Here is a 23,397-nt window from a genome sequence, read left to right on the forward strand (position 1 = left end):
ATTTGAGTTATGGTGTGGAGGTACACCTACAAAAGTAACCTGCAATAATGATGTGTACTACAAAAGAGAACAATAAGAATAGTAAACAATGCAGGATAGAGGGAACACACTAACAAGCTGTTTTTAAATTCATGGGCTATGAAGTTCGTGGACCTGGTAGAATTTAAGACTGCACAAATATTGTACAAAGCAAGATATAATCTACTTCCTGGCAACATACAATTGTTCTCAGATTGGGGGGGGGGTCAATTTAAGAGGAGAATTTAATTTTTGTACCGCCTGTATAAGTATGTATTTCAGTTTGTGGAATGGTCTAGAAGAACTCAAGGGAAGCACAAGTTTAAATCAATTCAAAAATAGGTACAAAAAATGTTCTAAAGAGGTACAAGGAGGACGAGGAGGTTTTGCTCCTCATGACTGACACCCATGATGGATGCTGTCATTGTTTGATGGAAATCATTGTTTTCTTTGTTTTTTGTTTTATTGTTTTTATTTTTTTATTGAGTCATTGTGAGATAGGCATTGAGAACATACTTTGGTGTATGAAAAATTAAGTTTATTATTTAGGTTTATTAATTGAGCATTAGAGAGGGGGCAGGAAATTTTAAGCAATAACTTCTTCCTGCTCCTTTTCGAACATATGATTTTGTTGGAATCTCTATTGAGAATTCTTGTTGAATTCTTCTGATTTTATTTTTATTATTTGTTGTTTTTTATGCTTGGTCATTTTTTCTTTTATTTTGCATGTTCACAATAAATATATTTGAACTTAAAAAGTTATCTTTCATCTTGGTTTTATTTTTGAGGTGGCTTCTTTGCATATGTTCAATCTCATGATAGTGATGTGTGCTTTTTTTTATAAGGGGGGGTAATCATACTGTGGCGAACGTAGAAGCAACGACAAAGGTAACTTTACAGGCCCTTTATTGAACTCACACAGAAACAAGAACTTACGGAAATGTGACGCAATACATGGTGGTCATCTACTCGAACAACAAAGTTGTTCAGAGTTTCAGTTCCAAGGTTACACAACACAACAGAATGACAACTACAATTACACCACAACAAATAGTAATCACATAAACACATAAAACCACATAAAACACTTACAAAACACTTAATAACAACTGACAATCTGCACGCAGTGCCTGATGGGTAAAACAGGAGAATTGGCACAATTCTGACGGGGTAGCAACTTCGCTACAATACGTTTATAACTTCATACAACTACTATTGGTAAACTGCATCATATAGGTTGCACTAGAAAAGGGAGAACTGCTGATTAACCAGAGGTGTGGCTATCAAAAGGGGAATTCTGCTTTTGGCAGCAGGCTAGGTTTCGTTTTCCTGACGTCTGCCCAGAGAAAACGACAGGGCCCCTGTGAGGGGTACACGGAGGTTCGGTTGGAGAGCCAAACGACAGACTGCTGAATCCGTTACACAGTAGTCTGTATAACGGATGGATCCTGACGTCGTTCGCCCGGAGCCCCTCAGCAGGGCCCTTTGTTCGACAGCAAAAGACTTTCGTTTCGTCTCTGTCATATTCGGTCAGAAGAAACCCACGGAGCGACGGTCGATCCAGTGGACTGCACGTCTGACTCGACAGGTGAGCTGAGGAGCTTTTCTAAACACCCTAACTTAATAGATCACCAAAATGTGGATTCATTACATTACATTACAGTCATTTAGCCGACGCTTTTATCCAAAGCGACTTACAATAAGTGCATCATTTAACGTAGGAAATCAGGAGAACTACTAATCATCAGAGGTCATAAGTGCATCTAAACAAGCATCTAAGAGCAAAACAAGTGCTAAAGTAAAAGTGCAAGAAAGAGACTTTTCTTCTTGGTTTTAGCCACGTTGTTGTCTTGCTATTATATATACATTTTATGATCATAAAATGTATATTTTGTATAATATGTATATAATATATAGTATTATGTATATGTATTATACATAATACATACTATATTATATACTATATACATAATACAATTTTTTGTCCACTTGTGTTATTGTATTGTGTTGTGGTGTATCACATCTGTTTTTATTTTTTGCAGATACACATGTTTACATGTGTATCTGCGATACCAAAGTTCATTGATATGCACTGTCCCTATTCAAATAAACGAAAAAGGGAAAGAAAGAAACGTTTCTCTAATATAGGGTGCAGTTAGGTGGGTTGAGGGTGGGTTATTGATTGGTGGGTTTGGTTTTCATGGGATAAACTCACGGGTGACGGTTAGCGAGCAGCAGTATGGTGCCATGCCACGAAAGAGCACCACAGATGGGATGTTTACTTTGACAGTGTTGACTGAGAAGTATAAAGAAGGCCAGCAGTTACGCTGTGTGTTTGTGGATTTAGAGAAGGCATATGACAGGATGCCGAGAGAGGAGGTGTGGCATTGTATGAGGAAGTCAGGAGTTGCAGAGATGTAGGAGTGGTGCAGGATATGTATTCGGGAAGTGTGACAATGTCGAGGTGTGCAGTTGGAATGACAGATGAGTTCAAGCTGGAGGTGGGATTACATCAAGGATCGGCTCTGAGCCCTTTCTTGTTTGCAGTGGTGATGGACAGGTTGAAGGATGAGATCAGGCAGGAGTCTCCGTGGACTATGATGTTTTCAGATGACATTGTGATCTGTAGAGAAAGTAGGATGCAGGTTGAAGAGATCCTGGAGAAGAGGAGGTATGCACTGGAGAGAAGAGGAATGAAAGTCAGTAGGAGCAAGATGGAATGCATATGTGTGAACGAGAGGGAAGACAGTGGAATGGTGAGGATGCAAGGAGTGGAGGCGACGAAGGCATATGAGTTTAAATACTTGGGGTTAACTGTCCAAAGTAACGGGGAGTATGGAAGAGAGGTGAAGAACAGAAGGGCAGGCAGGGTGAAGTGGGTGGAGAAGAGTGTCAGGAGTGATTTGTGACAGAAGGGTACCAGCAAGAGTTAAAGGGAAGGTTTACAAGATGGTTGTGAGACCAGCTATGTTATATGGTTTGGGGAGACAGTGGCACTGACGAAAAGACAGGAGGCAGAGCTGAGGGTGGTAGAGTTGAAGATGTTAAGATTTTCATTGGGAGTGACGAAGAAGGACAGGATTAGGAACAACTATATTAGAGGGACAGCTCAGGTTGGACAGTTTGGAGACAAAGTAAGAGAGGCAAGATTGAGATGGTTTGGACATGTGTGGAGGAGAGATGCTGGGTATATTGGGAGAAGGATGCTGAATATGGAGCTGCCAGGCAAGAGGAAAAGAGGACGGCCAAAGAGGAGGTTTATGGATGTGGTGAGGGAGGACATGCAGGTGGCTGGTGTGACAGAGGAAGATGCAGAGGACAGGAAGAAATGGAAACAGATGATCCACTGTGGCGACCCCTAACGGGAGCAGCCAAAAGTGGTAGTAGTAATTATATACATAATATCCATCCATCCATTATCCGAACCGCTTATCCTGCTCTCAGGGTCGCGGGGATGCTGGAGCCTATCCCAGCAGTCACATATAGTGCCCCCCCCCCCCGGAAACCATCAATGGTGTTGGTAAGAGTGCTCAACAAACGAGGAGTGGAATATTAAGATATATTTAGGAAAAAACTTTAATTCATTGTAGTACAAGCCTGTTTCGTGCGCCATGCACTCATCAGCTGCCACGGTGGTTAAACAACAAAGACGATACAGCCAATAAATACCACGCTGCCACGCCCCTAATTACAGGGCACGGCAACCAATGGGGAGGGTAGGAAACATTTGAAAAAAATTCCCACATCCAGCTTCCCTCCTATAGACAGGGCCAGTTGTGTCTCTAGGGACACCCGACCAAGCCGGAGGTAACACAGGGATTCGAACCAGCGATCCCTATGTTGGAAAGCAACGGACCAGACTGCTACGCTAACCGGACGCTTAACTCGTTTTTAAACATGTCATACTCAATGAGAAAATGAGTGATGAAACGTATCTGTCAATAAACCTTGTATCCAGATGAACTGATTCAACCTTCTTTGAGTAATAATGTGTGTTTGATATGTTTCTGGAACAGCGTCGTCCAAGAAAAAATGTACATTTATTATTCATGGTGTATAAAGTGATTCTAAGGAGTCGTTTCTCTCTTGAGCAATGTCTGCTGAGATTTTTTTTTTTACGTCCTCTGAAGTATTTCCCCTGTAAACAGGAGAATAAAGCACAGTAGGATGTCAGACTTTGGGCTTCGTGGATACCAGGAGGAGGTGGTGGCGAGAGCACTGCGGGGCGAGAACATCATCATCTGTCTTCCCACTGGAGGAGGGAAGACCCGTGCTGCCGTCTATGTGGCCAAAAGACACTTGGATACCAACCCAGAGGGCAAGGTTATGGTACTGGTCAACAAGGTATACTGACATAGTAATCCTAAATTTGTTCATAAAGCACTTCTCATGAAAGGATTTATAGTGCTTCACTAGTTAAATAAACCAGACTAGGTCAATACCTAGTACATGGCTGGAGTGTGTACGGTCAATGTTCGAAACTGTGGCCAATTTGTGACAGGGATAGTCAGTGGTAGTGTCTCTAATGTGAATTCCTGGATATTAATTGTTCATCTGCAATTTGCTGTAGTGTGTTATATCTGCACACATCGACAGTGCTGCATTTGATTTGGTGCTGTTCTATTGTGCTGGGATCGATTGGTGATGCCTGCGGGCTCTGGGTTGTTTGATCGGGTCTGCCTGTGATGCTGTGTCAGTCTAAATAAAGAATGCAACGTAGAAGTTGTGTCGAGCGACAGCGCTGTGTCCTGACGTGATTTCTAAATACAATATTGGCGACGAAGATGGCTGATATCTCTCTCCCACCACCTGCCCCCTTCCTGGCATTACCTGGTGCTGAGCCTCCGATACCATGGACTCGCTGGCTACATAGTTTTGAAAATTACATCATCGCCTCAGGCCTCGACGACGTGAGCCAGGCTAGGAAGACGGCTCTGTTGCTACACTGCTTGGGAGCAGAGGGTCATCGTGTGCTCGGGACTCTGGGGAACGTCACAAACTTTGACGAAGCTGTGGGACTTATGAGCACCCATTTCGCTGCTCCACAGAGTGCCCTCCTTAGGCGATTTATATTCCGTCAGCGACACCAACTGCCTGGTGAGTCTGTGCAGCAGTATGTAGCTAATTTGCGGGGGCTAGCTAGCTCATGCAAGTTTGGCGCGTTTCAGGACGAGATGGTTCGCGACCAGCTTATCGAACACACCAACAACGCAAAGGTGCGTGAGACTCTCCTGCTGGAAAAAGACGATCTGCCGCTGTCCAGAGCAATTACCATCGCACTACAGGTTGAGGGAGCAGCTGAGTGTGCTGCTATGCTAAATACACAGCAAGTGGCCACCTCCAGTCAAGCTGCCAACGACTCCTCCCTCTACTCATGGCTGCCCCTCGGGACGCAACCCAGCCAGAGCGAGGCGGGCGCCGACTCCATTGAGGACGTCTTGCAACTGCAACGACAGCTTACTCGGCCCCGCCCTCAACAGTCCTGTGGTAACTGTGGATCTCGGTCTCATGTTTCAAGGACTCAGAACTGCCCTGCCCGTGGCCAGACATGCCGTCGCTGCGGTAAGCAAAATCACTTTGCCAACGTCTGTCGATCTTCCCCGGCTGGGTCAGAGGGCCACACCCCCCAGTCTTCAACCGCCATCATTCACAAGGTGAGCTCTGGGCCAGGGTCATTCAAATCATGCACAGTCAACATTAATTATGTGTGCATCCCCCTGCTGTTGGACACCGGTGCAGGTGTGTCTCTCCTGAATGTTGATACCTACAGTCAATTTTTCGGTTCACTGCCACTGTCCGCACCCTCAGCTGTCCTCTGTGGGTATGGTGACTCCAAAATCGATCTGGTTCGCCCATCTTCAAGTGACTGTCCGCTATGGAACCAAGCTGATGCCCAATGCAGTTTTTCATGTGGCGCGCCGTGGGGCCAACCTGATGGGCCTGGACCTGTTCTCCGCTCTGGGGTTCTCCCTCTTAGACACAAGGGGGACAGCAATCTTGACTGTTGCTACGCCTTGGCAGCAGAAGTGGCCATCGCTGTTTATGGGGCTGGGCTGCCTCTCCGCCTTCGCCCATCAACCTCTCCTCAACCCTGCTGTGAAATCTGTCATCCAACCACTGCGCCGCATCCCGTTGTCTCTCCGTGATGGGGTCTCCGCCGAGCTGCAACAACTGCTGGAAGCTGGCATCATTGAACCGGTGGACACGTCACCTTGGGTCTCAAACCTCGTGGTGGCTAAGAAGAAGTCGGGAGGCCTGCGTGTCTGCGTCCATCTACGTGCAGTTAATAAGGCGGTGGTACCTGATAAGTATCCACTGCCCACCTCAGAAGAACTCACTGCTCAGTTCTATGGCTCTGAGGTGTTCTCCAAGCTCGACCTCAGACAGGGGTACTTACAGATGCCCCTCCACCCCAGCAGCCGAAACCTCACAGCCTTTGTGACACATGCAGGAGTGTTTCGCTACACCAGGATGCCTTTCGGTCTCAGCTCCGCCCCTAGCTGCTTCCAGAAAATCATGGTCTCTGTGCTGGCTGGCATACTGGGCATGGCCATTTATCTGGACGATATAGTGGTACACGGGCCCACCAGTGAAATCCACGACAAGCGCCTCAACATGGTCTTCGCAGCCCTGTCCAAGCACAAGCTAACTCTCAATGCTGAGAAATGTGTCCTCTCTGTGCCAGCCATCGAGTTCGTGGGGTTCCAGCTGTCAGCGAGCGGTGTAACTCCACTACAATCCAACGTGGACGCCATTCAGGCCATCCCTGAGCCCAGCTCGGCTGCCCAGGTCGCCTCCTTCCTGGGTATGACAAGTTACTACCTGAGGTTTCTTCCCGAGTACTCTGCGACCACAGCCCCCCTGCACCAGCTACTGCGTAAGGACGAGCCATGGGTGTGGTCAAAGGCATGCAGTGACGCTGTGCGTGATCTTAAGACTCAACTGACTTCACCACCAGTGTTGGCTCATTTCGACATCTCCAGCTCCACCTTTGTGACCTGTGACGCGTCTGCCACAGCGATAGGGGCTGTGCTGTCTCAAACCCAGAACGGTGTGGAAAAGCCCCATCGCCTTCGCCTCCCGTGCCCTCAACTTGACCGAGCAGCGGTACTCCGTGGGTGAGCGTGAGGTGTTAGCCTGTATCTGGGCTTGTGAAAGGTGGCACCTCTACCTCTATGGCTGCTCCTTCACCCTCAGGACAGATCACCAGGCCCTGACAGCGCTGCTATCCACATCTGAGACAGGCCACAAACCCCTGAGGCTGCACCGCTGGTCTGACCGCCTCCGCCAGTACAACTTCAGCCTGCAGTTCACCCCAGGCAGAGACAATGTTGTCGCCGACCTGCTCTCTCGCTCTGTCTCCACCCCAGCTCCACAGACGGACACTGACTGTGTGGAAAAGGACATTGTCCAAATGCTACACACACCCCTTCAGGCCACTGTCTCTCTGCAGAAGCTGAGGGCAGCCTCCGAACAGGACCCTGTCCTCTCCCAGCTCCGTACCTACATCCAGAACGGCTGGCCTCACAAGGTCCCAGAGGAGCTGGCTGCGTTTGCCCGAGTCAGACAGGAGCTCTCCTGCTGGAACGACACCTGCGTGGCACGTGGGTTTTGCACAGTGGTCCCAGCTGCTCTCCGTGCGCGTGTTTTGAATATGGCGCATGAAGGCCACCTGGGCATTGTGAAACTGAAAAAGCGCTGCCGAGACCTGGTGTGGTGGCCAGGGATAGACAGAGATATTGAGGCTCTGGTGAAGGACTGTTCTGCCTGCCTTGTGAGTGGCAAGACTGGCCACCAGGCTCCCCCACCCCTGCAACCTCTCGCCTGGCCCTCTCAGCCCTGGGAACACCTGCAGTTGGACATTTGTGGTGAGATCCATGGAGTTCCCCACCACCAACGCTTCATGGTGGTCGCCTACGATCTACACTCAAAATGGCCTGAACTCACCACTTCCGGCACTGTGACCTCACAGATCATCATCGACTTCCTGGACTCTCTCTTCTCTCGCTGGGGCCTCCCAAAGATCATCACCACTGACAACGGCCCTCAGCTGGTCTCTGCTGAGTTCACTGCTTATCTCGAAAACAAGGGCATCCGTCATATACGCACTGCGTACTACCACCCCCAGGCCAATGGCGGCGTTGAACGTTTTCACCAGTCACTGAAGAACGGCCTCAGAGCACACATGGCCCAAGGGTGCTCTTTCATGCAGGCCATCCGTCACACTCTGCTGCACTATCGGGCCACACAGCACTCGACCACAGGCATCTCCCCAGCCTCTCTCATGCTAGGCCGGGAACTGTACATGCCCCTTGACAGGCTCCGCCCCTCCACACCCCAGGCACCTCCCTCTGGGGTCAGAGCCTCAGTCACTCGTCAGCAGACGCGTATGAAGCAACGGTTTGACCAGTCAAAACGAACCAGGGTGCCAGACATCAATGTGTCAGACTGGGTCAGGGTCCGCAGGCCCCACAGGGACAATAAAATGGCTTCATACTGGTCCTCTCCTCTCCAAGTCACCCGTCAGCTGGGCCCAGCCACCTACCTCCTCAGCGATGGTACTCGGTGGCACTCCAGTCGTCTACGGAAGGTGTCAGCTCCGCCACACACAGCTGGTGACACAACCTTAGCCATTCCCTCAGCATGGCGAGACACCCCGGGGCTTCATGCAGCGCCTACACGGGCCCCAGACATTCCTGGGCCTCAGCTTCCCCTGCCTTCCCCCTCCCCACCTCGGCCTGCCCAGCCTCAGGCCGCCTCACGACCTGTTCGCACACGTTTACGCCCTGGCCACCTAGAGGACTTTGTGTCAACCTTTCATGTTTGAAATCCTGCCGGGGGGGGGGGGTGTTATGTCTGCACACATCGACAGTTCTGCGTTTGATTTGGTGCTGGTCTATTGTGCTGGGATCGATTGGTGATGCCTGCGGGCTCTGGGTTATTTGATCGGGTCTGCCTGTGATGCTGTGTGAGTCTAAATAAAGAATGCAACGTAGAAGTTGTGTCGAGCGACAGCGCTGTGTCCTGACGTGATTTCTAAATACAATATAGTGGTCCCAGTAATATGTGTTGTTAAAGTGTACTGAAATAGCATATCACATGATGTGGTTCGAGTAAAAAAAGAAAGAAAAAGTTTATAAAAGCAGTTGCAAGAACAATACTGTAACATGCACGGATAAAGAGTTATGGGGTCGGACCCTTTAGTCGAGTGGCTAGCAATGTTGCCCGCGGTGCGGGAAAAATGGGTTCGCGTCCCGGCTGCGGCGGATCCTGACGTTGCCAGCCCCCCATTTCGATACAATATTTTCTGCTCATATCTTGGGATGTTCTCTTTGAAAGAGAAGTTAATTTAATTATAATAACTATTCTAATTATGTGTTAACTCCCCCTCCTCTTTCATTTGTTTCCATCTGCGAATGTCTCGTTCTTCTCAGACTCATTCTGTATTGACAGACGAGTTCACACAGAAGGGATTGCAGCCGCTGATAGCACCATGAATGGCCCATCACTTGCAACCGCTATCTGCCCCTTCACAAGGTCCGACTGACAAAATATATTGTGTGAATGATATTACAACGCAAACACGCCCATAACGTTTTGCAGCCGAGTGCAATTATCCATGATTAAAGTATAAATGGTAGGCAGGTTCAGTGTCATCCTTGACGTCATCAAGTATAACGAGAATTGTTTGACCTTGCAACCTGTATATGTGAATGATGTTGGTCTCCGTAAAAACAAAAAGTAATATTCTCCTGTGAAATATCCGCTCATGAGCACACCAGGCATGACGTTGCCTTCGCCTGGCTATAATCTCTGCTGCCATGATTACTGGAAGGTCCAGGCGTCAGGTACCACCAACTCTCTGAAGATGCTAATAACTTTCACTCTAACTGCGTGTGGCTATTAGCACCGGTGTAAGTGAAGCTGACTTTTTTTTGGTTTGGCAGTTAGGCTCATTTGCATAAAATGGGGCCAATTTTGCACCACGTGTATACATAGTGCTTAATTTAAATACATGCAATTAGCCCCGAGATGTTATTTGCTCGGCAGCGCAGTTAGTGGTGCATTTCACCCTTTGTGGGTGCTTTGAGAATTACACGGTTTCTTTTTGTCGCGCAATCCTTTTGTGAAATCGCCAGTGAGTGTTTTGTCAGAGTGGTGCTTTAACTGTGCACTCTCCCTCATGCGTCTCAGCACTAGGCCGACCAATCGTGTAACCTCAGTGACTTTTTTGGCCACCTGATCCAGCAGTCCAATCGTGTCAAACATGATCACTCAGTCAGTGAGTCAGTGAGTCAAGGACATTCGCGTTTGTAGGGCTGGCCCGCTGGCCCGGTCCAGCCTAAAATCATGCAAACACATGTGCATCTATAGGAAACTAACAGTCTTATACCAGGCCTGTGTTGGTATGGGTTTGCATAGGCATGCATGCTGATTTACCAACTAATGTATCTACTAACGCGCTAATTGTTATGTTTCCTTTAGTTACTTCATTTTGTGTTTTATCTTTCATTTTGCTGTGGCTTTCAAGCTGGCCACAACAACAGTAATGGGACAAGTCAGAGAACAGAATACCAGAAAAACACAATAATAATGCATTGTATTATAATACATACTATCTGTACCAATGCAGATAGAGGTCAGAATTCCATTACTTGACATACATATTCAATTTATACATTATGCCCTTTGTAGTTGAAATATATACTGTTATATCTAGTATATGACTTCAATATACTACATAGCGATTTGACATAAGTGCCGCTGCATTGTTGACCAGCTGACAACATGTTCTCTAGGTTCATCTGGTGGACCAGCATTACAGCAAAGAATTCATGCCTCACCTGGGCCGCCAGTACAGAGTGGTGGCAGTGAGTGGGGAATGTGACGAGAAGGACTTCTTTGGAAATGTTGTAAGGGACTCGGACATGATCATTTGCACGGCACAGATCCTGGAGAATGCTCTGATCAACACGGAGGACAGCAAACATGTTAAGCTTTCAGGTTAGATGCAAATGTGAGCTTTTCAGTCCTTGTTTTTAATTCTGTGACAGCCTGTCAAATCACCATCCTGCCCTCCTTACTGAGACTGTTTTAGAGCCACGGCGAGGCAAGCTTTATTTATCTAAATCTTGCCTTGCCCGACTCAAGTAACGTATTGCATCATACTGAGTGGGCACAAAAATCCATCATTACCAAATGATTACCTTACCATTAGTTGACATTTTTGTTAACCCTCAGTATTTTAGTGCATCTTTAGTATTTTTGTGCACCCTCGGTAACCACTTAATATGATGCACTACTTTAACCGCTTTACTTGAGGGGCACAAAATAGTAATATTATGTAAGTGATAAGGACGTAATGATTTGTTAATGGTTACGTGCCATTTGGTACCAGAGTTAATGAGGGATGATTTATTAAGTAAATGGTCATTGTACAGACCCACAGATATCTAGGAAGTAATCATTAGTTACGGGTTCATTAACATGGCAACTGCCTGTTTTTAAGTAACATCATTATCCACTATTTCGATCAGGGGAGACATAGTGAATGAAGTAAGGACAAATGTTAATTACAACAGATGATTTTTTTTTAATCGAGGGGCATCAGCCCTGAGCAGCAGCATAATAAACCCCCCTATGGAGTCTAGACACTGATGGCGGTGGTGGCTGATGACTTCTGCTGAGATTGATGATGAAACTGATGATGATCTGCAAAGACTAGTCAGTGATGGGGATGTGGAAGGACGCGCATAACAGCAGCACGAATGCCTAGAGATGGAGAAAGAAACATATTTTAAAAAGACAGCAGCAGGGTGACAGGGTGGCGTAGCAGCCTATTCCGTTGCCTAACAACACGGGGATCCCGGTTCGAATCCCTGTGTTACTTCCGGCTTGGTCGGGTGTCCCTACAGACACAATTGGCCGTGTCTGCGGGTGGGAAGCCGGATGTGGGTATGTGTCCTGGTCGCTGCACTAGCGCCTCCTCTGGTTGGTCGGGGAGGGGGACCTGGGGGGAATAGTGTGATCCTCCCACACGCTACGTCCCCCTTGGTGAAACTCCTCACTGTCAGGTTTAAAGAAGCCGCTGGCGACTCCACATGTATCAGAGGAGGCATGTGGTAGTATGCAGCCCTCCCCGGATCGGCAGAGGGGGTGGAGCAGTGACCGGGACGGCTCAAAATAGTGGAGTAATTGGTCAGATACAACTGGGGGAGAAAAAGGGGGGAAAATAAAAAGAAGAAAAAGACAGCAGCAAGATGATAGACTAACGCAGGTGTGTGGCTGTGCTACTGGGTAGATGAGAACAGCTGATGTGAACAGCTGATAGCTCACTTGATAGCCCCAGATGATGACAGCAAGGGAAATCAAGAGGTAGCATGTGTGGGAGATGAGAATCCGAGGATATAATAAGAACTATAACTACAGACCATGCATGCAAAAGATAGTGTGCCTGACTGAACTTTTGCTAAAGCTCCCTATAATACTTCATTCAGTTATTCAGAAACTACTTGTTACCTACACAATTTATTCCTGATTTATTAATTACAGGTTCCTTGGTAATTACTAAAAAAGAAAAAAAGTGTACATTATTGTTAAGTGTTACCAACAGGTTTTAATCCTCTTATCACTCACATCTCTGATAGCAGAGTCTCCTACGAATAAAGTAACAGTACATCATAGAAGATCGTTTCCCCCCCCCCTCGCTACAGACATCACTCTGCTGATCATTGATGAGTGTCACCACACTCATAAAGAGGAGGTCTACAACAAGATAATGAGGCGCTATGTGGAGAAGAAAGTCAGAGGAGAGAGGCCGCTGCCACAGATCCTGGGCCTCATGGCATTACCTGGGACAGGGGGGGCAAGAACCCTAGAAAAGGCTGTGGAGCATGTATTGCAGGTCAGGCTCTGCTCTTGATGGGGGTGCTGTTATGAATTTTGCTTTCTGGTAATGTTAACTGCTACTGATGATTGAATTGCATTGTACCCCCCCACCCAATCCCACCCCCTGCCCATCTTTATCTCCCAGATTTGTGCAAACTTGGACTCAGCCATAGTCTCATCTAAACTCTGTGTCCACGAGCTAAAGGAGAAGGTACCGAGACCTGTCAAAAGGTTTGACATCGTAGACCAACGACATAAAGTGAGATAAATTCCAACAGTATTTTAGTTTCATGATTTATCATGTTGTAATTCAGCATTTTGATTCAAAGAAAACACAGAGATCTGAGGCAGTTATTTCCCCCCTCCAGGATCCACTTAGGGATCATCTGAGGCAGATGATGGAGAGGATCCATGACTTCATGGGAATAACTTCAGACATTACACTGAGGGAGACCGGCACACAGGAGTATGAGACAGATGTAGTTTTGCTAGAGCAGCATGGTAAGAGGATCCCATTGTCCTTTCTTCTACCATTGAGCCTCATTGAGTGAAGAATGTTGTTTTTCCAAATTCATTCTGGGGTGACAATTTCAGAAACACCAAAATGAATTCAGTATTTGTACCATGAAACTATAACATGGTTGATGGCAATGAATGTTTTGAGGGTGTTCAATTGTTGGCAAAGCAAAGTTGTGTGAGTTTAAGGCTGTGTTGAGGCAAACTATCCTAGGAAATGCATACATATGATGTGTATTTCTCATACTAGGTGTGAGAGAGGACAACAGACTGCTGGCACAATGTGCTCTCCACCTCAGACAGTATAATGATGCCCTGCTCATCAATGACACCTTACGAATGATGGATGCCTATACTTCGCTAGCAGACTATTACAATACCAAAGTTGCCTCAGCCATCGATGGAACAGACCGCTTCCTTCTGGCACTTTTCCAAGGTGGTATTACACAGAATTACATTTTTTTTCAAGACCAGGGTGCTCACTATGTTAAACAACTACTGTCCCCTCATTTTACAGAAAACAAGACAACGCTGAAAACAATAGCAAGAGACACTCGCTTTGAGAACCCAAAGATGGACAAGCTTCAGAGCATTCTGCTGAAGCAGTTTGGGCCAAGTACCAACTCCAAGGGCATTATCTTCAGTAAGACCCGCAAAAGCATTCACTGCCTTCAAGACTGGGTCCTCAGCAACCTGGCTTTACAGGAAGCCGGTATCAAAGCAGCCACACTCACTGGCTCTGGCAGCGGCATCTCCTACATGACCCAGGTGTGATATAAATGTGAACTAGATGTGTAATCCATGCGTTATTGCAGCTGTTTTTGTTGCTTGTCCTGAGCGGTACACTGTAATTTCAGTGATTCGAAGATACATCCAAGGATGCACAGGGACACATCACCTGTGATGTTTCCTGAGGTCCTCGGGTGTTTTGGGTCTTTCAGCATCATACACCCTCGCTCAGACGACCCAGCCAGGGTTGATCAGGCCCTGTCTTGTGTCTCAGCAGTATTGGTCCACAGATCACTTCCTGATCCAAAGCCATCTGGAGGCCCTCTCTGCAGCCTCCATGGTGGACTTGATGGCTTTCCTTTTTTGCAGCCCCAGTGATGCCAAGTAAGAGTGTAACCCTTGCACAGTGAGCAGCCAGCAAAGCCTCTACACCTCACTTCAATGGGCTCACAACACGCCTTCTGCCTTCTGCCACTCCGGCACTGATCCACCAGCTCCTGGTACTTGGACCACTTCTGCTCATTTGCCTCTTCCATCTGGTCCTCCCAGGGACCTGTCAGCTCTATAATGAGCACCTGCTGTCTGCATCTAACTTTGCTGTTGATTTGATGACTCTGTCTCCATCCTCATCAAACTGGCACCACGCTCTGTGCTGGCTTGCTCGTTCGTGGCCACTGGATCTGACGCTGCTGAACTACTTTGCTGGTGGCCAGAGAGCTTAGCACTTGGAGGTTCTGGGCTCTGTGGGGTGTCTCCAGGCCAGGCTCCTCCTGCATCTCACCAGGAGTGATTCCTGTGCGCCACAATGCTCCCCCATGCGCTAAGTATTTCATTTGGGCCTGACAGATTTTAAGGCCTTGCTCGTTTTGCAGGCCTTACCGCAAAAGTTGCCATTGATAATTCATTTGCAAAGTTATCATCGTTAAGTCTGTCCTTTTGGGATACTCATTCTATCCCCTCTCGGGCTCCCCTGGTGGTATATATCTTGTGTGTGTGTCTGTAGCTTTGGTGGGTTCAGTGGAATTTTTGTGTTTGAGTAATTAAGTTTCCTTTATCAGTCCTCTTGGGGAAATTCAGTTACTGCAAATTAACCCATCCTAGCTGTGATCTGTGTAGCTAGGAGCAGTGGGCTTCCACGTTCATGGGACCAACTCCGGTTCTTTTCCCATTTCCTTGGTCAGGGGCACAGACAGGAATATAAACCCTAGCATGCATGTTTCTTTTGATGGTGGGGGAAACCAGAGCATCCGGAGAAAACCCACGCAGACATGGGGAGAACATGCAGCTCCACACAGCTGATGACCTGGGATGACCCCCAAGGTTGGACAACCCCGGGTTTCGAACCCAGGACCTTCTTGCTGTGAGGCAACAGGAACCAGGGACAGGAATCAGGAACACTTTATTTGTCATTTCACTTCATGCACTTCCGTATATGAAATGACATGAAATGCCGTTTCCCTCAGCCCACAGCAGTACAACACAAAGACAATAACATATCCAAAAACTACAAGAACACACATATCCAAACCAACACATATATCAAAACTAAACAAAACATCACTGCAAACAGCGCTAACCACTGGGCCACTGTGCCGCCCAAAAGTAGAGTAAAGTAGAATAAGTTAGAAAACCAACTGAGTTCAGTTCAATTACTAGAATGCATTGCTTCAGTATAAATTAATCACTAAATTACTGTTTAGTTATAGCTTAATAAAACTTAGACTATCTGCTTCATGTTTTAACACATGCAAAAAAAAAAAATCAAACCAAAAATTATCCAAACAAAACTGAAACAAAACTGAGCTGAGCTAGAAAAACACTAACTGCTTAGCACCATGTATTGCCCCTTGACCTTTGATTTGTTTTGTGTATTGTTATTAATACAAAGGTATATTAGACATAGAATACTGCTTTAAAAATAACTTGCTCTCAACAGTATGGATGAAACTTTATCTGTGTTTCAAAGAAGGTTAATTCAGTTAATCTGGACATGACGTTTATTGACAAATATGTTTCATCACTCATCTAAGTGACATCTTCAGTCTAAACTGACTGCAGGCATCCCACCCCTTATAAACAATACAGTACAATACAGTGCCTAATGACCGAAAGCAATTATCATTTTCATAGGCAAATATGTGTGGTACCCTCAACCAGAGTTATAATGATCATGTGTACTGTTCACAGAGGATTGGGGAATAGTTGCAATCACAGCATTATAAGATGGCGACAGATGTACTCTTAGCCCCCCCCCCCCCCGGTTCAGGGACGGTCGGTCCCTCTTCACATAGATGGCCTCTTTTACTCCCCGTTCAAACCAGCGTTCCTCCCTATCAAGGATGTGCACATCCTCATCCTTGAAAGAGTTGCCACTGGCCTGTAGATGGGTGTAGACTGTGGAGTGCTGGCCTGACGTGTTAGCTCTTCTGTGTTGTGCCATCCTCTTGGCCAGCGTCTGTTTAGTTTCCCCGATGTACAAGTCACGGCAATCCTCCCAGCACTTAACAACGTACACTATATTGCTCTGGGGACCCGATCCTTGGGGTAGACCAACTTCTGGTGTGCTTGTTTTAGAGTTGAAAGCAACTGAGATGCAGTGTTTGGAAAATATGTGTCTTAGCTTTTCTGACACTCCCACCACATATGGAATCACCACTGGTTTATGCCTAGGCAGCTGTTGTCCTTGTCCTCTTCGATTGACTGATGCACTGTTTGGGCATCTTCCTGGCTTTGGCAAACACCCAGTTAGGATAACCACACTTAACCAGGGCCTGTTTAATGTGGGATTTCTCCCCTCCTCTGGCCGCTGTGTCGGTGGGGACGTTGTCAGCTCAGTGGTACCGCATCCTGATGACTCCTAGTTTGTGCTCCAGTGGATGATGAGAGTCAAACCTTAAGCACTGATCAGTATGTATTGGTTTACAGTAAATATCAACAATCAAATATCACCCGTCACCAATTGCAATTTGACAGTCTAAGAAGGCTAACCTGTCATTTTTCACATCCTTCCCGGTGAAGTTGGTGTGGTTGTCCACAGAGTTAATGTGGTCGGTGAAATGCGGTACATCCTGAGATTTAATTTGAACCCAGGTGTTGTCCACAAATCTGAACCAATTGCTAGGTTATCCCTGGATAGGACATCAGAAGCCCTCTTTTCCACTTCCTCCATATACAAGTTGGCCACTACAGGTGAGACTGGGGAACCCATTCCACACCCATGCCTCTGGCTATCTGTCACCATCTTACAATACTGTGATTGGAACTATTCCCCAATCCTCTGTGAACAGTACACATGGCCATCGAAACTCTAGTTCCCCCCCCCTTTTTCCCAATGTAGCGGCCAATCGCTCCCTATTTTAGTTCAAACTCCCACCCTCGTACTATATGCATTCGCCAACCGCATCTCTCCGGCCGGCAGTCTCGAAGGAGACGCCCCCCCACTTCCGTGACAAGGCGAATCCAGGCCGAACCACTGCTTTTTCCGACACACTCAGAGACGCATTCATGTGACGAACCCAAGCCGACTCCGCCCCCCTCCCGAAGACAGCGTTGCCAATTACTGCTGCTTCATCGAGTCCGGCCATAGTCGGAGTTGCTCCAGTGAGCAACTGCATCGACACAAAGCCGATGCTTACACCGCTACGCCACCGCGGACCCTATCGAAACTCTAGTTAATGGGCACACCCATATTTGATCATGGTTGTGGGTTTCGGTCGCTATACATCTGCCACCATCTTAGAATGCTGTGATTGCAACAATCCCTGATCCTCTGTGAACAGTACACATGGCCTTTGAAACTCTGGTTGAGGGTCACACCCATATTTGCATATGAAACTGGTCGTTGGTTTCGGTCGTTAGGCACTGTGTTGTTTATAAGGGTGGGGATACCTGCAGTCAGTTCAGACTGAAGATGTCACTTAGTTGAGTGATGAAATGTATCTGTCAATAAACGTTGTATCCAGATGAACTGATTCAACCGTCTTTGATTTTCTTACCTGGATTATTGAGCATGCATCAAGACATTTATCTGTGTTTGTGCACACGTTCACAGGGTGAGCAGAAGGAAACGATCCAGAAGTTCCGCAAAGGTAACCTCAACCTTCTGATCTCCACCAGTGTGGCTGAAGAGGGCCTCGATATCCCAGAATGCAACCTGGTGGTGCGCTACGGGCTACTTACGAATGAGATTGCCCAGCAGCAGGCCAGCGGTCGCGCCCGGGCGAGAGACAGCGTGTACTCAGTGGTGGCCCAGGCTGGGGGACGGGAGGTGCGCCGCGAACTCACAAATGAATACCTGGAGGAGCTGACCGATGAAGCCTTGAGCAAGGTTCAAAGCATGAGTTACCAAGAGTTCAGGGCCAAGGTGAGGTTTTAGCCCCTCGAAGACATCTGACCTACACCGTTGTGTTCCCTCCATCGAGTAAGATGTGTCTTTTTGACATCTCTCCAACATGTTCTCTACCTCCAGATAACCAAGCTTCAAGAAGAGGAAGTTCTGCGTCGTCAGTTAATGCAAAACCTGACGCTTGACAAGAAGAACTGTTACAGCGCAGACAATATTCAGCTCCTGTGTAGAAACTGCTTTAAGCCCGTGGCCTCTGGTAGTGACATAAAACTCGTTGACAACTCGCACTATGTTAACGTCAACCCCAAATTTGCGTGAGTTGTGCTCGTTTTAATTTAGAAAGTGTAATGCAATAAAAATCCGCCTTTGAAATCATCTGACTGTTTTAACCCTTTTGTATGTCTTTGTTTTTAGAGGGCTCTATAAGAGAGGTGGGCAGGTCTTCATGGAAAGGAGTTTTGAGGATTGGGAGCCCGGATGTACAATCAACTGTGGTAAATGTGGCAAGGTAAAATAGGTTTCACCCTCTACTCATTTATAACTTTCAAAATCCTGCGGTGTTCTGCCTCCAGGTTTTATCCGTGGAAACAAGCGGTGGCAGGCACAACAAACCCCGCCCGCCACTTGACCTCCTGGCCCTGAGCTTAAACCACTACCAATCTTCAAAATGCTGCATCTGTCACTATGAATCTATCTTTGGGATGGAGAGTCAAACTTTTGGTGTCAATCTGAGTAATTCAAACAATTTTTTTACAGTTGTGGCTGAAAAACTATTTGGATTTTTAACTGTTGGGGGTTGGGGGGGGGTAAAACTGGCAGCGTTTGTATGCAAAGCCCTGAATGTTTTGACTTTGTATTTCCACAGCACTGGGGATGTGAGATGAAGTATAAGAAGGTTGCCCTGCTGCCCAATCTGGCCATCAAGGAATTTGCCCTGCAAATTGCAGATAAGAGAATGACTGTCAAAAAGTGGAAGAATGTTCCGTTCACTGTAAATGATTTAAACTTCAGTGAATACTGCAAAAAAAATTTTTTAGACTTGTCTAACTGAGACAATGGTTAAAATGGCTTCACTGGTATGTCACTGGTATGATGGGGAGGGGGGGGGGATTTTCCTGGCATTCATTCCGCTGTGCCGCTGCTCTGTTTTTCCGCTCAAGCGAGACATTATTTAGGTCTCAGCTTGTCGATGGCTTGTCAATGTTTTTACTCTTAACAGTTCCCAGTATGAAACGATGCAAAAAAATATGCATTGCAGGGGTCGCGTTAACCGAATATTTTCCGTCTTTGACCGATATTTTTTTTTAACAATGACGGAAAAATCGGAAGGCTGTCCGTCATTTGACCGATTAAATTCACACGCAACACTCATTAAACACACGCAGGCCGGCCACCTGTTGTAAGCCCCACTGTCCACTTGGTGGCGATTGTGCATCATTAATTAGCCCCGCTTCTTCGTTGCCAACTTGTTTTAAACAAGCTAAGTAGGCTATCACACAATTTCGCGGCAGCGGAGTGTTCGGAGTATCTTTCAAAAACCGAATGTGGTTGATAAACGAGCCGGTGGGAAAAAAAGAGGGATTGATGAGGTGGAGGATGAAAGACAAGAAGAACCCAGAAATTAATTCTGACGATGACCAACAAGCCAGCGGCAGTTGACGACAACGAGCAGGCGGAGTCCGCGGAGCAAGCAAGCGGTAGCAACCCCACGACCAAGAGAGAATACCGGGTTCAGTGGGAGCAAGAATTCCCCCGGCTGAGGAGGGAAGGTGGAAAAATGTCCTGCGATGTCTGCACGAAAGCTAATGTGCGTCCTGGATTTGTCCGAGGGTGCACTACGATGGTGCACTACGATGCAGAAATCGTCACTGAATGATCACCAGAGCAGACGTGGCCACACTGAAGCTTTGGGAGCGGTTAACCAGCGCGTGTCAACAGTACGTAGATAAATCGCAGGTTGCCTGTAACGAGGCGTTGAAAACACAAGTTAAAAGTTGCGTTGCACATGGCGAATACAAACACCCCGAACCACCGGTATCCTCAACTGGTACACCTCCTTCAGTCTGCCGGGTGTCCCAACAGCGCACATATAGACACGCACCACGAGACTGCCAGTCAGCCAGTTGTTTCAGTAGGCGCGGGTTATGTGTATCTAAGGTAAACTAGTGGATAGCCGATGGCATCGATCTATCTAGACCCGTAACACCAGTCTGTGAATGTTCTCATTCATCCAGGTCATGGTTATCCAAAGGAGTTGAATCAAGTGCGACTGGACTTGGTATATATCCGTGAAGACGTTTCGCCTCTCATCCAAGAGGCTTCCTCAGTTCGTGCCTTTCTGACTAGACCAAGCTAGTCTGACCAGCCAGTCAGACTAGCTTGGTCTAGTCAGAAAGGCACGAACTGAGCAACCCTCTTGGATGTCAGTCAGCCAATTCTTGTTAAATCTGAGGTTCAAATAAATTAGGTTTTACTGTAAAAAAAAAAAAATCATTCATATGTTGACACGAAAAGAGTGTCGTTGTCTCGTTTGTTTGTTCATTTTCTGTCTTATAAATGCATAATCTTAAATTTGTTCTTCTGTCTATATTGTAGCGAATTCGGGGGGCAACCATAGGAACTGCCGCGGCAGGGACGCGTACGCGTATTGCCCGCACCGCGAGAGACAGCGCTAACCGCTTTTGTCGACTGGTTAACGTTGTCGCTTGTAGTGTGGGAGACACGGGTTCGCGTCCCGGCTGTGGCGGTCTCCGGACTGCCCTCCCCGAATTCGCTACAATATTGGCATTATTTTGCATATTAAATGTAATGTGGTCGATTGTTTTTGAAAATTAAACGCTATTAAATAGGCAAAAGCTCATTAAAAAACGAAAATTAATATGACGTGTTGAGATATGACACCAGTGTATTTGTATGACTATGTGTTACTGTGTACTATTATTTTGTTTCCGACTTTGTTTGTCCACAAGTGGGCGGTGTTGCGCTTGCATGCGCGGATTGATTACGTCACTGAGACGCTGATCATTTTTCCTCTTCTCCCAAAACAACCGTATAAACGAAGGCTGCATTTTTCCCTCCAGCAGAAGTTCGGTAGTCAGTACGATTCTTTATAACGGTTTAATTATCCACTTCATCTGCGCAGAGATAGACATAAAGTATTAGTCTAGTCTTCTAACAGGTTATGGGCCCAGATAACGTTGGATTATTTAGTAGTTTGATAAAAGAAGTACACGAAGTGTGATAACCTCGGATGGCGGGATGTGCACAGGTTAGCACGGAGTAGCAAGTTAGCAAGTGTGAAGCTAGTTAGCATCGAGAGAGGCTATCGGGAAGCTAACGGAACGCTAAGCTAAGCTAACGCTACCTAGGGAGATGGAGCGGAAGAAGAGCAGGTGGCCCACATTCAACGGACAGGCCGATGAGTATGAACTGTGGGTCGAGCGAATGCTCTGTTGCATGCATGGTGTGGGGCTGAAAACCACCATTCTTACCGAGCCCGTGGGACCTTTTGACAGCGGAAGAGCAGGCCCTAGACGAGAGCGGAACGCGGACGCCTACTGCGCATTGGCGCCTTTATTGGACAACACAAGCTTGGGACTGATCTTCAGAGAAACGAAGAACAAAGGTAGAGAGAGTCTACGGGTGTTGCGGGAACATTACATTGGTAAGGGCAGACCCCGGATTGTCACTCTGTATGTAACATTGACTGGGCTAAAGAAAGCTGATAATGAGACGATAACCGAATACATTATCCGAGCTGAACAAATCATAACGGCTCTCAAAGGGGCGGGAGAAGCACCGAGTGAGGGACTAATGATGGCCATGGTGATGAGGGGGTTACCCGAGAGATATAAGCCATTCACTCTAATGGTGACACATGGCGACAGTGAGTTGACATTGGGACAATTTAAGGCCAAATTGAGAAACTTTGAGGCGGCTGAAGATGTAGCTAATGCTACAGCATCGGACGAGACGTCCGAGAGGGTGATGAAGGCCCACGCAGCGCCTAAGAAAAAGCCAGTGAAACGCTGTGAGGGAGATGATGAACAAACGGTGTGCTGGCGATGCGGTGACAAAGGCCATCGGAAAACGGACTGTTCACGCAGCGTGTGGTGCAGCTTCTGCCGGGTCAAGGGTCACACAGACAAAGTGTGCAAGAAGAAGGACCGCGCTGATGGAGCTAGGTGTGCACGCAAGCAAGGTGGCGGTGGCGGTGGTGGTCACGGAGCAGGTCGAGGTCAGGGACCGGGGAACGCTGCGGAAGAAGAGGACTACATCTTCAGGGTGCAGGCTGGAGAGACCAGCTCAGCAGGACCAGGACAATGGCAACAGTTCAAACCAGGATTGATTGTGGACTGTGGGGCTTCTTCCCACATAGTCAATGATAAGAAGAAGTTCAAGAGCTTTGACAGCTCGTTTGAGCCAGAGAAACACTGCATGGAGCTGGCGGACGGTAAGCGCACCTTTGGTGTGGTGCAGGGCAGGGGAGATGCTACGGTATGTCTGCTCGACTGTGAGGGGCGACGGTGTAGAGTGACACTGCGGAACGCACTATATATTCAATCGTACCCCCAAGAGCTCTTCTCTGTGCAGTCTGCGACAGCACACGGAGCCAGTGTGTTCTTCGAAGAGGGCAGAGGTGCCCTGATGTCACTGGATGGTACCAGGTTTGACATTTTTGTACAGGGGAAAATGTACTATTTGCAAACTGAATGTGTTGTTGAAAAGTGCCATGTGAGCCATGATATAGAAACTTGGCATGAGATAATGGGCCACTGCAACTATGACAATATCATAAAGCTACAGGATATCACTGATGGTATGCATATAAAGGGTAAAGTGTGTAAACCTGACAAAGAGTGTGCAGTATACATAGAAGGGAAGTTTACCCAAAACAGGAA

General features: G+C 47.1%; 1 protein-coding gene across 4 annotated transcripts; it reads left to right on the forward strand.

Moving 5' to 3' along the window:
* The first annotated feature begins 1,432 nt into the window (after positions 1-1,432).
* Positions 1,433-21,573, forward strand: dhx58 (DEXH (Asp-Glu-X-His) box polypeptide 58). 4 transcript variants are annotated; one of them, XM_056287655.1, is made up of 12 exons: positions 1,553-1,606; positions 4,167-4,362; positions 10,818-11,022; positions 12,666-12,922; positions 13,052-13,165; positions 13,275-13,407; positions 13,673-13,858; positions 13,940-14,190; positions 18,203-18,514; positions 18,620-18,810; positions 18,911-19,004; positions 19,362-21,573. In XM_056287655.1, exons 2-12 carry the CDS (start codon positions 4,186-4,188, stop codon positions 19,545-19,547), a joined length of 2,106 nt encoding a protein of 701 aa, XP_056143630.1. In that variant the 5' UTR covers positions 1,553-1,606; positions 4,167-4,185; the 3' UTR covers positions 19,548-21,573. The 4 variants fall into 4 exon arrangements, with proteins under 4 accessions (XP_056143632.1, XP_056143630.1, XP_056143631.1 ...); XM_056287656.1 differs by having other exon boundaries at positions 12,669-12,922; XM_056287658.1 differs by having other exon boundaries at positions 12,732-12,922.
* The last annotated feature ends 1,824 nt before the right edge of the window (positions 21,574-23,397 follow it).

The sequence above is a fragment of the Lampris incognitus genome, chromosome 10, assembly GCF_029633865.1.
Source record: "Lampris incognitus isolate fLamInc1 chromosome 10, fLamInc1.hap2, whole genome shotgun sequence".
NCBI classification, from domain to species: domain Eukaryota; kingdom Metazoa; phylum Chordata; class Actinopteri; order Lampriformes; family Lampridae; genus Lampris; species Lampris incognitus.